The following is an 18,502-nucleotide window of genomic DNA, read 5'->3' on the forward strand; positions in this document are numbered from 1 at the left end:
GGCACATCTCTATTGTATTTACATTGCATACATGTTTGACATAAATCAAGTAAAAAGAGCACACAGTGGCTTTGCTTAAGAGACTAAACTAAAGCTAACCCTAAAATACATACAGCAATACACCAGTCAGTCTTTTGTAAATCACAGTTTTCAAAGCTACAATTCACAGATTGCAATCAGTATTTCTGTAACTTATGGCTTTATTTTTATATTAGCAGATGTCGCTTGCATGCCACCTATGGTGTAGTTGTTATTGTCGTATTCTTTTTTCAAGGCCTGTTAAACCAGTTTAAAGATAGGCTTGCTGACCTCTCAGTATTTGTTAATGTGGTGACTTTTACTTGCTTTCTCGTCGACAATCAGATGAGAAGAATGATATCTCTCTCGTGTCTGTACATCGAATATGAAGCTGGAGCAAGCAGCCAGTTAGCTTATCACAGCAAAAAGGTTATAAACAGGGAAATAGCTGGCCTGACTACGTCCAAAGGACAAATGATAAAGCTTAACTAAAGCTCGCCTAATATATTGTTTATTTAATCTGTAGAAAAACTGAAGTGTAAAAACTGAAGTGTAAAAACATTTTGTGGTTTTATGTGGGGTTGTTCAAGACTATTTTTTGGAGTCTGGTCCTCACAGGGGACAGTTTGACTATAGTGTCTTTATTCTTGGGAGCCAGACAAGTATTGTCCTGTTATCATTATATATTATTAAAGTTAGATAACAATGCAGCAGCACAATGGATGCATGCACTATACTTACACTTGCCAACCTTAAAATCTTAAAATAGGAAACTGGCAGGTCTGGTGGTCCTCCCCGAGAACAAGGTGAGCTACAGACTTTGTTTCCTGCTTTCTGGTGACTTTTAAAGAATGAAAAATAATATACTGCAACATCATTTTTATGTTGTATGTATGCTTGCTTTTAATTCTCAGTAAAGAACACAGAATTATTTGCTCCACAGCCGCTTTATTGTTGTTTGGGTGGAGACAGTGGACTTTTAGAGTTGTAGGGATTATACATGCAGTACAGAGCCAGAAAAAAGGTGTGAAAATAAATCATAAATCAGGAGAAATACTGGAGAATTGTGATCCTGGGAAGAAACCAATGAAAAACGGAATTGGTGTTAAAAGAAAACGCGAGTCTCCCGGGAAAACTGTGAGGGTTGGCAAGTATGACTATCCTTTCTCTAGTTTTTAATCTAATTAGAGAGAAAAATGTAACACCAACTCTGGTTCTATTAATCAAAATACCAACACAAGAAAACTTGTAATAATTCTCAAGAGAAAGAAAAATAGGCAAATAAGTTAAATAAGGCTGCCAGGCAACCAGCAGAAAATATTGTAAGTCAATGATCCCGCCAAGAAATAGTCCCTCACGTAATTCCTCAGTCTTTGTGCTAAGCTAAATTTCTTATTACTTAAACCACATATATTAGAGTGGTATCAGTTTCTCATCAAACCCATGGCAAGAAAGAGGTTAAAGTGTATTTCCCAAAATGTTCCAAAAATATTCCTATAAAAAGAGAGACAAATCTGACACCAAAAACTGTGGACTCCACCCATCACAGCAACAACCCTATGTATCTGCTCCTCAGTCTTACTTGTAGTCTGTTTTCCTGAAAGCATCTTAAAATGTAATTGAAGGCTGAATGTGAGCCAAACCCCCTCCTGCTGCTGATGGGTGATGCTGTATCTGATGGGCGGTTAGTGCTGGAGTCTGCTTTATATAAACGACGTGCACCTGGAATACCTACCACAGAGATCAATACGGTAATGGGGAGATTAGATAGAGGCCAATACTGAGAGCCCTGTGCAGGGTCATATATATACAGTATCTGTGTGTTTATGTGTGTGTGATGCATCAAGGCCAGCGTTTGAGAGTTAGTTTGAGTGAATGTGTTGTTAGTAGCTAATTTGGCTCTTGCAGATTGTGCGGTAAAAGGAGAGAATGAACAAGGAGCTGGGCGGGTTGTGTGTTTCATAGCAGTGTATGTGCCAGTGTATGTGCATATATACGTGTGTGTGTGTCTGTGTGTATGTGTGTGTGTATATGTCAGACATAGTCCAGGAAGACATCAGCCGTGTTTTGCAGTAAAGGCTGGGTGGGGGCTGTTGTGCTGCAGACTGAGCTGAGCCTCCGCGATGGCGCCCTCTGCTGCTCTGGATGACTTGGAGCATTGGTCAGTCTCAGGTACACCTGAGGAACAACACACATTGTTGTGGTTTATGGAAGTTTTGATGATACAGCTTTTCACAGGACGCCCCAGGCAACCTACTTCTATTAACAAATAAAATGTTCCCAAATATCTCTAGTGGTATTTACATCTTTTTTCCAAGGCTGTTGCTGTAGTTGTGAGAAGAAGTCTATTCAAGGATACTCATGTTATTAAGTATTGCACTTCCATAAAGTTGGGAAACAACACGCCAATTGAAAATTGGTCAAAATCAATGCAGATATCTTGACTTTTAGTTTATGTCAGTGGTTCCCAACCTGTGGCCTCCACAAGGGGCCATGAGATCAATCTAAGGAGTGTAAGATGCTTAAAAGTGATTACTTAATTAATTTAGTCTTGTTGCCTCTTCTGGCCTCAAAAACATGTTTTTTACATTTGCAACCATGTGTCCATTTACTTTTAATGTACACATGTAATATGATTTATACTTTCTGTGAATATAATCCAATTAACCTTATTTCCATCCTGTATAGACAACTTATTTTGAAAACTGGACGATGTCACATGTGTATCGTTGCACTAATTTCATTAAGTCCGACCCAATTTGATAAATAATGTTGTATGTGGTTCCTGTATCGCGTAACATGAAGACTTCACAGCCTCTCTTCAGGTAGGACTCTCATACTGCAACTTGTCTTTGTAAAGAGAGAAACTGACAGGATAAAGGTGCTAACCTGCCTGTCAGCTCGCACTGGTCCGTTTCAGTGGATTTACCATAAAGGCTTGAATACGTGTGCACTCCAGATTTAGGTGCAGCTAGCTTAATCGCCTTCTCAGACATGAGTGACAGAAACACTCAAAGCGGGTCAGACCGTTTTGTTGCCTTTTCTAAGAAGTCAGCCACAGATGGAGTGGTTGTGCTAGGAGACAGTTCAGCAGAACAGTGTCTGCAAACAGCGATTTTTGCGTGTTTCTCGGACACTTTAAAAAGCCTCCACACTGCCGACATGTCAACGTAATTGTTCGGTAAAATTTATTCGGTCTTTTGACCAAAAGCGCTATTTTTGCTATTTCCGGTCGATTAATTTCGGTGGCCGAACATTCGGTGCACCCCTAAAAGTAATATTTACAAAATAACGTGAGTAATGTCATAGTTCCATGTACCTACATTCTTGGTATTTTCTGACAGCAGCAGTTCAGTCCTCTCCACCAGTTTCCTGAAGGAAGGCCTTTTCAGAGGGTCATGGTTCCAACAGGACAACATCATGTCGTACCTGCAGATGTGAGACTGCAGTTAGTTTCAACATTTTCTACTGAGTACAGATTTAAAGTTCAGTATAAAGCTAAACAAAGAAGTGGGCAAAATACAGCTAGTGACTTTCCTTCTCTACCAAATCCAACTCATAACCTCTGTTTCATTACATTAACCATATTGTACCACAGTTTTTTTTTTGTCTTGTTGTCTGAGCATTTTGTTGCACCGACATCTGTATAATTTCTGTTATATATATGTTTTTGTGTTGTGTCACATTGCACTACATTTTTTTCCAACAATAGCTACAATATAAAAAACAATATTAAATTTATACAAAACAATTAATTGATTAATTGAAACAATACTTCACAGATTACTTTATACTAGAAAATTAAAGAATTAGTTGCAGCTGTGCTTATGATCCTTAAAAAAGAACACTCTCACAGTTACACACTTACATCTCGACGGGAGCAAACTCAGGTCTGCTCATCCTGTGGCCCTCTTGAATCATCCTATAAAATGCAGAGCCCACCTGCATCCCAGGGTACGGGCTATTACCTGTGACACAAATATACAATGTTCACACTTCAATAACTTTGTGTCATTCATGTCAAACCCCATGGATTCACATCATGATGGTATCTGGAGCTACATTATGCATCACAATCAATATTGACTTTGCATGAGTCACCCCACTAAGTGATGCTGCTGCTTGGGAGCTTCATCAGATTCTCTAATAAGGCCCCAGTCAGCTCAAATGGTTGATAATAATGGCTCAGACATTAGGACACAGATGCAGCAACAAAGCTCTAACTGGAAATGTTACCCAGAGAGAAGATTTCCCAGAGCAGAATGCCGTAGGACCACACGTCACTCTCAAAGGTGTAGACACAGTCGAAAATGCTCTCGGGAGACATCCACTTGACTGGCAGACGAGCCTGCAGGAGGGACAGCCATGATAACAAGAGCAGTGTTGCTTAAAAACAAATGTCCTCTAAAAGAGTATAGCCTATAGCAGCCCCACTTTTCAATTAATTCATTTCTTTCATATGTGCTACTGAATATTATTCTTTTTCAAAGCAAAAATGTCAAACATTACATTAACTTTACATTTTCTTCCAGGTACTAAATTCTGCTGCTTTTTCGTCTTACAGTATATGATTATAAACTTGTTATCTTCAGCTTTTGGAGCGTTGAATGGACAAAACAAGCATATAAATGATGTCAGCACGAGCTTCAGGAAATTTGTCATGGGACTGTGTAGCAGCTTAAATGAGAGAAGAAAGGACGCAAGGAAGGATGAGGGGTCAGAGAGAATAAGTGACAGACTCACATTGCCCCGGAGCACATAGCTGGCGTCAGTGGTGATGTCTCGTGCCAACCCAAAGTCACAGATCTTTGCCACCCTGCCGTGAGTCAGCAGAATGTTTCTAGCTGCAAGATCCCTGTGGATACACTAAACACACACACACACACACACACACACAAGCAAACATGGAAATAAGCACTGACATTTGTAACCTGTTTCTGCTGTGAATGACTGACACACAGCACGCACATACCAATGAACAAACACAAAAGACATTAAATCTTTATATTTTGCAAATCAATTAAACAAAAAAAAAAGAATAATAGTCAAAGGAATGACAGTCTAGACAGAAATGCATAAATAGTGCCTAACTGAATAAAAGCAACAAAAGTGCAGTAAGAGAAACCTAATCTGGGTTTAATTTAAATTTAAAGTCTAAGTTGGATCTTATCTAATGTACAGTAAATGCAGCTTCACTATGTTCAGTCCTGACTGTATAGGCACCATTAGCCGACAGCAATGCACATCACATTGGCCCTGAGCCATAACATGATTTATAAACTAGCGGCAGCACTTTTAAATCTCGTCTGTTACTATTCTATAAATAAAGCACACAGTCTCTAATAAACTTACATTCTTGGAAGTGATGTACTCCATTCCTTTGGCCACCTGATAGGAAAAGCTGAGGAGATCTTCAGCGTCCAGAGACAGCTCATCTATTTCATCTGGGTAAAGATTACATTTAGTGAACGAAACCAGGGGTTTACACAAACTTTCCTGCAGAAGGTAAGGTCCTCAGTGTGCTGTTAAGATATCATAAGAGAAGAGTGAGAGACTTCTTACCTGACTGGGAAGACCTTTCTTTCTCAGAGGGACGCATGGGCATATATCCAGTACCAGTCGCCTCCCTGCTGCAGTCACACACACACACACACACACACACACATATATATATAAGCATTAAATGTTGACAGGGTAACCATTTTGCAATTACAATCACAATTTAAATACGCACACATACACACCTGGTAGGCTCTGTCTGGTTCGAGATGTTGCGATAGTAACCATCACCAACTTGGGAGTTTAGGAAGGACACTCTTTTTCTGCGCAGGAAGTTTAGGAGGTCGCCATAGCAACAGTACTCTGTGATCACCAAAATTGGGCCTGGCAAGATGCAAGAGATAAAAAGACAACCTCGCTCACTGGCTTTTAAACCATATGACAGCATGTAACAATGAAAAAGAAACAGAAAGGGCAAAGCTCTAATAATGAGGCAGAAGAAGATGGGGTTTGCAAAGCTGCCTCAGTCATGTTGATTTTTTTCATTTGACTGACACAAGGCAGGGCACGTGAAGTGCATTAAGACAGGTTTGAACAACGTGTGTGTTTAAAAGCTGATATCAATAATATTGTGTTGAAACATATTGAGGAAATGTGTGTAAATATCTTTAAATTAGGATTTTTCACGCCCAACAATAGAGTATAAGAAAATCTGTCCAGTGTTAATAACATACTCGTGCACACTCGCGTGGAATTCAAAATGCAGCATTATAGTCAATGTTGAGAGCCAAGACAGGTAGATATTATTGATCGACTGCGCAGTAAATTTGTGACAAGTCAAACTGCATCACGTTTTCATATCTTGGAGCTGGGGGGTACTGACTGTCCAATATCTGATTTTTAATAAGACGCCAATATTTGCAGGGCACAACAGCATGTCAGCACATCAACACATGTCTGCACTTTCCACACAACCTCTCCAAACAATACCTATTACCATAAAACACAGCGAGTCAATAAACATGTAATAAGCACGTGCAAACGCAAGAGGATTACATTAAACTTTCCAACTATGTTAAAGCTGCTCTTCTCACCTCCGACAGTGCAGGCCCCCAGCAGGTTAACAATGTTCACGTGGTTTCCAAGGTAGCTGAGAACCTTCAGCTCCGACATCAGCGCCTCCTTCTCCGTAGAATGAGCATTGGCTGCGATGGAATCATCAGGACATTTATATTATTAACAGTGTCTCATATATGGCTACATCATGCACAAGCAGCCTGTGTCCAAAATCACCCCCTATGTACTGTATAGTGCACTGAGTTTGCTGTCCACCATTTTGTGTGAGTATGAAATGTATGCAAGTAATAAATAAATTTTATTTTCTTCATTTCATATAAATGTATATCATCCAGCAAATATAAAATTATTAACAAATCGATTGTTATGTCAGCCTACCAAGAAAAAGCACATACATTTCTGCAATATAATGCACTAATACAATAAATACCTATAATTTCCTTTTTACCCTTTGGATAAATATTGCTAGACAATGTTAAACCACAATTCCAGCATTCCCAATGGCAGCAATGAACTAAATAATGATTTATTTCTATCTCTAATTCAAAAAGCACTTTCTTTTTCCGTATTATCTATTTATAATGATCAGTTCTAGAGTCTTTTTAGGGGAATTATTTTTTTTAACCAAAAATGCAGAAGAGTTGGGGGCAGGGGTTGTTTTTCAGCCCTGAGTAGTGCCTGCAGTCCTTATAAGCTGCATACAGCCCTCAGAAGGTAGGGCAGGTTATGTTGCCTGAGAGGGAGTATCCAGGGTTAAACAAATCTTTCTTGCTACTGCTTGTAAAGCTTAAATATATGGGTACCTTTACATGTACATGAGTACATGGTAATAAGTAAAGGCGACTCAGGGGAGCATTTTAACATTTAGATCAACAGAGCTTCTCTCATCTGTACTACAGGTTAGACAGTGAGAGGACTTTGTGGTTCAGTGGTCTTTTAGTGCGACCCACCACCATCCCCAGTGAAAATGATACCCTTGCTATGACACGAAAAGATGATGACTTGTGTGTGACCAGGAACCTTTTATGGAAGTCAGAAACTTAATCTGTGTTTGGACTGGAGGAACCAGCGACTACATTTAGTTCCTGTAGTAAGGAATGAGAGAACAAGGAGTGGTTTTGGACACAGCCACTGACATAAAAGCAGAACAACACACACTTACGTTTGAGCATCTTAACAGCGACAATTGTAACAGTATCGGCAGAGCAGAGTCCGTATGCTGTGGCCCTCACTACCTTCCCAAAAGCCCCAGAGCCCAGGGTTTTACCTGTGGGAACAAACACACATACACACAAACAAACCTTTAGGATTTTATGATTAATCTAAGATCACCACCAGACATGTTGTAAGCCATTAAAAAATACTCTGCTTTGAATATTATCTCTCTCATGTTTTTTTCCACAAAACGTTTTATAAACTATCACAGAGGAACTTATCCTCTTTCACAGGTGAACGTGAAAACTAGTGTCAAACGCTACTTGTGCATCATTCTGCACAGTCAAGCTCGACATAACAATAAGAAAAACACATTTTCTAGTTTAGGGAGACTTTAAAATAAACACAATAATAACCAATCTGTCTAACATGTCTGCAGATGTGCTTTCTTAGACATGCTGCATATAGCTATACAAAAATGCATGTTGTCATACCGAAGCGTAGTTTCTGTCGAGGAAACTCCCATTTGGAGTCATATGGAAGCTGGGTGGGGTCAATATATATGTAGTTGTTGCCGTGGATACTCTCAATGACCTTCCACTGGATTTGGAACTTTGGTTTCTGTTAAAGTTTGGAGAGAAAAGAGGGATTTATACAGAGAAAGTGATGTTAGATCAGCTTCCTGATATTGTTTATGTGTGACTAAATGTTTTCTCATCAATCTTCTATTCAATTTTTGATTACTCCGTGCACTTTAGTAGTCAGTCTGTGTCTAGACTTTCCCCTGATGATCCCTCTGCGAATTCATAAACTAGTTCTCAAGGAGTCTGACTCATCCGAGGGCAATGAGAGCATCATGCTGTGGGGGTACATTAATGGCTCGAGGCGTGATCAGAGTGTCAAAAAAGCCTTTAACTACGGCATGTCTGCACTCTGAATAGCTGATTGATCCTTTTCAAATTCATTAGGACACATTCATATTGATTAAAAGGACATACTTTCACTCTTATCTATTGAATATCGTTACCAAATGCATCAAAAAACCAAAAACAAGTCTGATCTCAGAAAGAAGCTTCTAACTTTAACCAGAATCAAGATGGAGACATGAGTCATTAGTAAATGAGAATGGGCCCACTGCCAGAAACTATTGCAGCAATTTATTTTTCTGCAAACTGCGTATCAGTGGTGGTAGATGAACTTCATTCAACATTGACGTCTACAAATTTTTAAATGCATTCTGAAACTAATTAATGGGTTTGACGGCCATTGATTTATGCGATTTATGAGAGATTTAGAAGAAGAAGATGAAGATATATGATCCCCCTTTCACTCAGATGAAATAATATTTCTTCATTGCATTAATGATATTGCACTGTGTGATTTATTTCCCATCTTACCTGCATGTATTTATAGAGCAGCACCACTAGAATGAGGCTGAGTATGATGCCAGTGGCCACCATGCCGCTTAGAAGGGGAGTGAAGAGTTTATGGGGGACGAGGCGTTCTGAGAGGAAACACACACCATCAGAAATTACATGGAGCATTGACGTATACACAACATTTCACCGGCAGTTACACACAGTCACGCCCTCTTCCTGCAGCGTTAAGACTGACAGCTGCAGCAGTGGTGTTTGTTTGTGTGACACGGATTAGTGAGCCTATACCATATATAATCCCAGCCTGCATAGTCAGCATGCACTAATCTTTTTCAATCTGCACCCAGTAACCACACACCTGGCCTCGGCAGACACACAGTCGATTTGTGTGTCTGAGTGTGTGTACTAATACGCGTGTGTGTGTCGTACCACTGATGGAGAACAGTGTGTAGGCCTCTTCTCCCTCCGTACTCGCCACACACTCCAGGGTGTGATAGTGTGCATGCTCCTTGCTCACATTCAGACGACTCTCCACCTCACTCTTACCAAAGGTAGACTCTGTCAACATGGCAACCTCCGGAGTCTCCCATTGGGTGGCATTGGGCAGATGTGAGCACCTGTCGAGAGATTAGAAAGTTGCGTAAGGTCACATTTTCCTCTCTCAGTTATACATCAGAGCAAGTTTTTGCATTTATACTTCAGCAACAGCGGCTCCACTACAATATATTTTTATTTCTTGACTTTTGTTGCAACTGATAATATTAAAAAATGCTGGCAAAGGTTCAATAACAAAGATTTTTTTTTCTCGATTGGTAAACTTCACCTATTTCTTCCCAGTCTTATCTTCTCAGTTCTTTTCTTTCACAAATTCTGGTGTCACCATGATCTTTCTATCCACATTGCTCACATTGAGTCCTTGGATGCTGTTCTTAAAATATGATTGCAATCTTGTCATTCTGTCTCTGGACTCCGGGGAAACCTGTCCTGTTATGCTTATCTTCATGAGCCAGAAGCTCAAGGGAGATGCTTCTTGGGGGTCAAAGTTTTTCTCTATCACTGACCTCCATAAATACTGTCCGATTAATCTATCTTTATTGAATTGATCAGACAATGTGATAGCTAATTTAAATGACAGCCAAGCATTGCTGCGGTTGCAATAACCTTATTTTATCTGTTATCTCGCGATCACAAGTTAATTATGTCGTTTATACCTTTTCTTGAAAAGGTTGTAACAGGGAATGCCGTTATCTCAAGAAAACGATCCCAGGATAATGAGACAATTATCCTGCTATTGCAAGATAATTAACTTGTGATCCTGATAAATTTATTGCAATCACAGCCATTCTCAGCTTCTGTACTCATCAATTTGCTGGTGGAACAGCGAGATAAAATGTTGAAAGATATCAAAGGTTCACATCCATCTTGTGACAATACAGTAGCTGCGTATCATCACCTTTCCAGTCTTATTCTGATGTATGCAATCTCATTAAGCAAATAAAGAATCAAGTGCAGTATATTTGAGGCATACCTCGTGTGGGGGAGCTCACAGAAGTACCAGCTGATTTTAGGGACCGGGTAACCAGCAGCAATGCACCGCACCTGTCCATCAACGGGCCCCTCCTGGGCAAGGATAACTGGCTTACCTTGGACAGAAAAAGGTGGACAGATTGATACAAAAGAGAGACACATATTTAAAATATTAAAACATGCAGATCATAAAGTGCTTATGTGTTTATTTCAATGTTAACAATCACCTGGGGAACTCAAGAGCAGAACTGTGAGAGCTACTTACTGCTGACATACACGTGGAATGAATGATCGACAGATGCGTCCTCGTGACTGGCTGAGAACTTATAGACCCCGCCCTCCGAGCTGAGAACCCTCACTAGTCTGAGCTCACTGATGTATCTGATTAAACAAACATACAGTACATTACAAAGTCTGTGCATGCATATACATGTGCCCATGCAGTTGATATACTACTCACTCTACCTGTATTTGTGGCGGTGGATAGTGATAACGTGCTCTGTGGTGTTGAGGAGCTGTTTGCCGTTGTAAGACCAGGACAGGGGGCTGGGTGCAGGATAGGCATCAAATTCTACTCTGAGGCTCAGGCTCTCCCCCTCTTTAACATCAGCATGGACTGGACCCAGGCTCCCTAACATGGTTATGAACCCCTGTTCTGAAAGACAACAGAAATATACATAGTTAAAGGAAAAGTCCCCCTTTATACTTTACACTATAGTCCATCTAAGCATGAGTGTCCCATATAAGCAAGGGCTATACTGCATATGGGTGTAAATGTGTCATTAGTCTATTCATAAATATTCAATGTCTGCATTAACATAAACAAATTTGTATGTATGTAATGTATTTACTGATGTTTAAGTGCCTTGTCTAAATATTTAAGTTAGTTATTTTATAAATTTTGCCTTATGAAAATGTGCCTGAGCCTTATCCCACCCATTAGCAGGTATTTAAACAGGTAAGAGCAACAAAATAGTTCTGTAAAAGTTTTGGGAAGAAGCCAGAAAATGATCAAAAAGTGTACCCGAGATATATAATACCATTATTTATTCAGGGTAGTTTCACTGAGAGCCAGTTTGTACGCCCTGTTCACACTCACACAATAGACATATTCACACCTGGATGCTGCCCAGTTCAACCACAGTCTGATCTGGTTGTCCACTGGGCGGCTCTAGTTAATCATGTTAAGGGTGTTGCTTAAGGGCACCTAAGCGGTGGCATGTGCATTCTATGTTAAATGGTTATATTTATTTGTTAGTTCATGATAGATTCAGTCGGAGCCCGCCAGTATTCTTTGTGTTATTTAAATTGTGTCAATTGTTACTGTTTTATTTACAGTAGGCATGCATTATGGTGTGTTATGTTTAATGTATTGTGACGAATAATGTGAATGCGTACTTTTTGTCACCATGTAAACTGTGTGGACCCCAGGATGAATTGCTGCAATGCAGAAGCTAATGGGGATCTTGATAAACAAACTCTAAACAGCACTATTCAAAACTGGTGAGTGATCTCTCCTAGTGACGAAACAGTTTGTATTCACTCCAAATGTTTGACTGGCAAATCTTTGTGACTTTTGGAACATTCTTCTCTTTTGCTGCACCTTTTTGAGGCCATCTTGTGTCTAGACTAGCTTTGATTTCAGACTTTCTTACCAGTATATAATAAATTTGAATAATAATAGCTGTTTCCTCGAGGCCTCCACACACTAATTTGCATAATCGTTTTAGGAGTGAACACTTGTGCCGTTGGGTGTATCTGTACAATCTGCTACACTGACTGCCCATGTGTACCCATTCATGCATGAAAACTTATAACCCCATCATCAACACTCACCATGGACATCCAGCTGCAGCGCTGTGGAACTGGTGCCTCTCTCGTTGTGGACATGGCAGCGGTAGGTTCCCGAGTCTGACTGGTTAACAGCTTTGATCAAGAGTGTTGTGGCCCGTTGATAACCACGGGAACCGGACAGGATGTGTGAGGTGTGTGATTTACCAGGATCCTGCAGTGCATCAGGGACAAGGTGAGTAGTGCAATATCAACAGGTGTAACGTTGTTTTCAAGATATCACGTTCATAGTTCAGTTTTTCAAGTTCTTAAACAGCTGTCTTAACAAATGAAAACTCCTCTTCATTTGATTAAACTCCCTAAGGACACTCAGGATATGACCAAACTTCACAATCTAACTTCAGTCTAAATATTTGTCATTATTCTTGCATTGGTATGGGTAAATTCCCATTTAAAAAAAAAGCCACACTTGACAGTCAGTCACCCAGACATAGAGACAGAAGCAGCCTGTCCTGCCAGTCAATCCCTACATCAATCTCACCGCTGTTGAAGGGAAATCCCACTTGAGACTGAAGTCCGGGTTGACATTGGTGGAGCTGCAGGTAATCTCAAACTGCTCTCCTTTCCTCAGAATGACTGTGTTTTTCTGGGAAAGCGTGACCACTGGAGGCACATCTGGCACTGGATCAAGAGATACAAAAGCAACATTATCACAACTGATATAACTGATCAGCTTGTCTACACAGGCACAACAAACCTTGCTCTTCACTCCCATTGCATTTGCTGTTAAATAAGAGTCACAAGGACATTTGGATCACTTAGGTCCTGGCCAGCCCCGCGACCCTGTACACAGGATAAGCGGTTGACGATGGATGGATGGATGGATGGATGGATGGAGGTCCTGGCCAGCCCACTACTGGTTGCATGTTATTTATGAGTCTGAAATGATTCTATTGCATGATATACAACCTTCTAAATCACTCTGGATTTGAGTGTGTGCAAAATGTCTAAATCATCATCAATCTATATGCATGTTAACAACAGTGCTCCTCGAAAACTAAATATGACTGTTTTGATACTAAAATGTAAACACGACCAATACCTTATGTGTATTCTGTCATAAAACAGTAACAGTAAGGGTGTGTGACTCCTGTTTGTTCAGTTGCACGTACAGCACAGTACAGTATTTGCATACACACACTTGCCTGCTGACGTCACTTCATTGGCTGTGTTTGACAAAGACTGCGGTAAATCTATTTACCCCAAACACGGCCTTCATGCACCGTTACAGCGTAAAGCTTTATTGAGTATGGGGCTCTAATCCTTTTACTCCCCCCCCCCCCCCAGTCTCTTTTCTCACTCCCTCTCACCATCAGTCAAAAGGACACAACGCCCCAGCTCCTCCCAGCTTGTCTCTGTTTAGACTTCTTTCCATTGCAGACCAGACTGAAAATGCTGATGCAGTGCGGAGACACTGATGTACACTTAAAATGCTTACAGTGTTATTTCAGTATAGCTCATAAGAAAAAGTAAGTCACATTTCTTTTGCCAAAACACATCTGCAATGTAGGAAGTGTTTTTTTCATGCTAGCCCGCCACTTTAGTCGAGACTGAAGTACCTCAACAACTATTACAATGATTGTCATGAAGTTTTGTAGAGATATTGATGCTCCCCAGTGTATGAATCAATTTCAAGTTGTCCAATGCTTTGTTTGTGATCAAACCCCTGCAAATCTAACAACACTGCCATCAAACTCAGCTCTACTTTGTGTTTAGCAAACTACCCTCAGCAAGTTAGCATGCCAACAGTAGTATTTAGCTTAAAGCACCACCACACAGCCTCACATTGTCGCTAGCATGACTGTAGACTCTTGTTCTTGTTTACGTATGTCTGCATATCATTTATCTGGCAATCACAAGTTATTACTACAAAGCAACTAGTCTTTTAGACAAATATTTGAGAATGCCAGATTTAGACTTCTTATTATTATACTGTGGGATCAAGAAGCCAACTTCATGTATGATTTTCATATGATGATGTATCTTCTGGATAGGCTACTTTTTCCTCGCATTGCCCTGACCTAGCTTTATTGCTTGAAACAAGCAGCCCTGATGTTATGGGTATTGGCAACTTGCTATGTGCTTCCTTCACTGTTTCCTTTGTCATTGTGGCTCCCCAAGGCATTAGCAAACGCAAATGCTTTGGCTTTACCTTCCACTGACTAGTTTTTTAGGCTGGAAATATAGGCTACAAGATGGATAGCTTAACTATGCCTTTTACTAGCTAGTGACTTTTTCTCTGACTTTGTACATCTGCCCTTTTCTTACTTCAATTACTTTCTGTAAAGATCACAGCAGCCTCTCCCAGACTGCCTTCCACTCTATCCCTCTTTTCACCCTTTTAGCTTAATTATCACAATAACAAATCTAGTAAAGCTATGACACATGCAGAGCAATTAAACACTGGTATGAAACCCTTTTATCAACATGAATTGAAATCTTTCAGAAACAAGAATATTAATTGCCTTTGTCCATCATCTCTCTCACTCACCAAGTCGTACATCCACAGTGTACTGGCTCGACACCACTTTGACTTCACCAAGCCGTCCCACACATACGTAACAGCCCTCATATTCCTTTTTCACGTTGATGATGTCGATGCCTCGCTGAAGGTTGCTGTGGTAACTCATACCAGAGGGCAAAGGTTGTCCATTGCAGGTCTCCAAAGCCAGGAGGGTGACCCCGGGGTCGGTCACAAGACAGGGGATGGTGCAGTTCTCACTTGCACGCACCAGGATGACGTTCACCATGGTGCGCTGGAAGGCATTCTGCGGGTCTGTGGGAAGAGAGAGGGTGATGTGGATGTTATTAGATGGACAATCTGCAATCACATGCCCCACCACCACCACCACCTTAAACACCCACCTTTCACATATACATAGATGGAGCTGTGTTCCAGTGTGCTGTTGTTGACACACACATAACGCCCCATGTGGTAGGGCTGCACTGCTGACACCTTGACATAAGCCGCTCCGCCCTCCTCCACCTCTCCCTCCAGCCTGCGAGGCCTCTCCGTCTGCCACCTCAACCTGGGCGGGGTGCCAGACGTCGTGGCATTGTCATGGCAACGCAGCTCCAGCTTCCCCCTCTGGGGAACTACTATGTGAGGCCCGCTGGGGGAGATGACTGGCTCACACCACACTGGAACAGAAGACATACAACATGGTTGACTTATGGTGGACCTGGATGCTATTTTTGAAGGCTGTGACAGGTTCAGTTTGGGCCAAGATCCAGCCCAGAAGGAAACCGGCTGCTTTCAGTAACACTACTGTTGACGCTGAGCAAAAAGCACAGTGGTAGTGCCGCAACTGAAGGTTATTTTCATCACTGATTAGTATTCAGATAATTTTGTTGATTAATCCATTAATTGTTTGGTCAATAATGAAATTCCTTTTTCTATTGGCCGACCAACACTCTAAAGGTATTAGCACATAAGACAAAGAAAAGCTGTAACAAAATCGGGTATTTTTGCTTGAAAAATGACTTAACTGACTTATTATTTTTCATCAACAAATCGATTTATTGACTAATCATTTTAGCTGTATAGAATACAATATAATAGAGCCTTAATGTAATGGTTAAATAGGATGTTACGATTGGTACAGAGCCCCTTAAGATAGAGTGCTATCAAACCACCAAGGCTCAATTGATCAATCAATAATTATGAGCTGTTTAGCCGCTGAGTAATCATGCATTAAGGGCCTTAAATCCATACCCTTAAGATGAGTAAACTAAACTACAACCCCTACTTCTTTCTTTTTTTTCTGCGCAGATTCCCACATGATTTCAAGAACAAGATTTTCATGTGACTGTTGTGCCTTCAGGCCTGGCTGGGAAAGGAAGAAGGAGAGGCATGCAAATAGGCTCCCCTTCTAAAACATCAATATCTGTGTTTTTGCTGGGTGTAGGTGCATGTTTTATAGCTGCTATCTCTTGTGCATAAGAATTTGGTGCTTTGCAGTTGCTGCCCTGTTATTTGAGCAAGCAAAAGGTGTTGCACTAAACCTGAGGCTGTTGTATGACTAAACACAAAGTTATCATCACAGCTAGATCTCAAAGTGCTGCTGGGTGTGCTTGTGTTAAAAGATGTGTTGTTCCTTTTACTGCAATGCTAAGGTGCACAACCTAATCCCTTTTATTTCGGTGGGATAAATTATTAATTGTCCTCAAACAGTGGTCGAAACAGACACACATGCGAGGGGCGCACACACACACACACACACACACACAATGCATTCTCCAGTCGTTTACCCCTAACCTTAACCCTCAAAACCATGTCTTAACCCTCAAAACCATGTCTTAACCCTCAAAAAGCAGTCTCTACTCGTGGTGACACGAGTTTGGTGTACTGGTTTCAGTCCCCACCTGGATATAAGAACATGTCACACACGCACACACACACACACACACACACACACACACACACACACACACACACACACACACGAACCTGTTGCCTGTCGGGAGAGGTATCTCCTGTACGTAATATGGTTGACACACAGCATGTAAATGATGTGATCTGCAGAAATGACAGGTTGATCAGACTGAACCCTTAAACACCACTTTATGTAAACGTAAACCACGTTTCCAGAAACAAGGTGGGGACCATGTATTATACGCCGTTCAGTGACAGAAACATGTAAGTTGCACAAAACATAAGCAATGATACGATACACGGCAGTTTAGGGCGAAACATCATAAATAGTGGGACGGTCAAGATTTTTGTTGTTGGCTAATATCACCGGTTCTACACGCATAGGGCTATATGTACACTTTATTAAAGGCATCGCCTGCTCACGTCCCCAGGAATAGGCCTATAGCATTAAAATATAGTAATGAATAGTGCGAGTTAAGTTAAAGAGATAAATTAAGGTCACCGTCATTGTTGAGACACTGAAGCGCCAAAGCAATAATTAAAGCAACATTTTAATGATTTCTCTAATTTTTAAGTAGTTTTCTCACCTGTTAGTGGCAGCGAAATAAAATGTGAGGCAAAAACAACCCAGTGGAATCTCATGATCAGGCGGTTTTCGAGCTGTTCACTCTACTCCATGCGTTTCAAGTGCAGGAATAACCATCCTGAGCTTAAAGAAAACACCAGCTCCTATCAAAACAGGTCCCTCCACCGCGAGCGGACAAATGATCCGGTAGGCTGCGACCTGCCCTAACGCACTTGACTGGGGTTTAAAGACACAGTGCAGCGCCTCTCCTCCCTGCTCTGGATTCCTGCCACTCCTTGCTGTCCCGCATTGGCTGGAGGCTGGGCAAAGTGATGCGTCGGTTATTACCGGAATAAAAACACGGATCTTTCCAAGCCAACGTCACCATTTCTTACACAGTCATTGCGAGAAACATAATGTAAAGCAAGTCTCCAATAAAGTGACTGGCTGATATACAAATAGGCTACAAAGCAATGACTGTTCTGTCTCTCTCAATAAGAAGATGATAAAAATGTTTATTACAAACATCACTGCAGTAGTATTATTGTGACAGCCTCTTCGTACACTTCGTGGTCTGCTGTGATGATGACATCTCTCACTTGGCAGGAGTTTCCCTGCAGAAGCCCTTTCAGTCCGTGATGCGCTTCACAGCCTTAACGTTTCAGCTCTAATCAACATTATCTTAGTGGTCTCTCCCCAGATTTAATCAACTTTACATTCTACTTGGAGTCGAAAAACCAGACCATACATTTTCAACCTCCCACACTTCCTACACAGCAACAATTATTAGATTAAATATCTGGTATCAGCAAAGACTTCAGCCTGTTCTGTAGCCTATATGTTGTGAACAGTGTTGTTCCTATTGGAAGTGATCATTTCAACTCATCTTTATAATATTCCCTTTCACTTTCTGCTTCTCTTTGTGAAAGCTGTTCTTTTCACAGCCCCCCAAACCCACCTTTCACATCTTGATTATTTGTAGTAACCCCCCCCCCCCCCCCCCCCCAAAATATAGAAATCACTTAATTTGTTCACTGAAAAAATATGTGGTTTTCTCTT

At 40.9% G+C, this 18,502-nt stretch overlaps 1 protein-coding gene across 3 annotated transcripts; it reads right to left on the reverse strand.

The window, feature by feature from the left end:
* Positions 1-946: 946 nt before the first annotated feature.
* On the reverse strand, positions 947-17,693 carry kitb (KIT proto-oncogene, receptor tyrosine kinase b). 3 transcript variants are annotated; one of them, XM_038713585.1, is made up of 21 exons: positions 17,466-17,693; positions 15,369-15,644; positions 14,995-15,279; positions 12,985-13,124; positions 12,489-12,657; positions 11,118-11,307; positions 10,918-11,033; positions 10,654-10,768; positions 9,555-9,742; positions 9,147-9,253; positions 8,244-8,370; positions 7,757-7,861; positions 6,612-6,722; positions 5,763-5,901; positions 5,581-5,645; positions 5,371-5,462; positions 4,762-4,884; positions 4,255-4,366; positions 3,887-3,986; positions 3,342-3,447; positions 947-2,196 (listed from the first exon to the last, which is right to left on the reverse strand). In XM_038713585.1, exons 1-21 carry the CDS (start codon positions 17,518-17,520, stop codon positions 2,053-2,055), a joined length of 2,865 nt encoding a protein of 954 aa, XP_038569513.1. In that variant the 5' UTR covers positions 17,521-17,693; the 3' UTR covers positions 947-2,052. The 3 variants fall into 3 exon arrangements, with proteins under 3 accessions (XP_038569513.1, XP_038569512.1, XP_038569514.1); XM_038713584.1 differs by having other exon boundaries at positions 5,581-5,648; XM_038713586.1 differs by having other exon boundaries at positions 3,338-3,447; positions 5,581-5,648.
* Between the last annotated feature and the right edge of the window lie 809 nt (positions 17,694-18,502).

The sequence above is a fragment of the Micropterus salmoides genome, unplaced genomic scaffold, assembly GCF_014851395.1.
Source record: "Micropterus salmoides isolate LMB-PRFRI ecotype aquatic unplaced genomic scaffold, ASM1485139v1 Ms_hic_scaffold_12, whole genome shotgun sequence".
NCBI classification, from domain to species: Eukaryota; Metazoa; Chordata; class Actinopteri; order Centrarchiformes; family Centrarchidae; genus Micropterus; species Micropterus salmoides.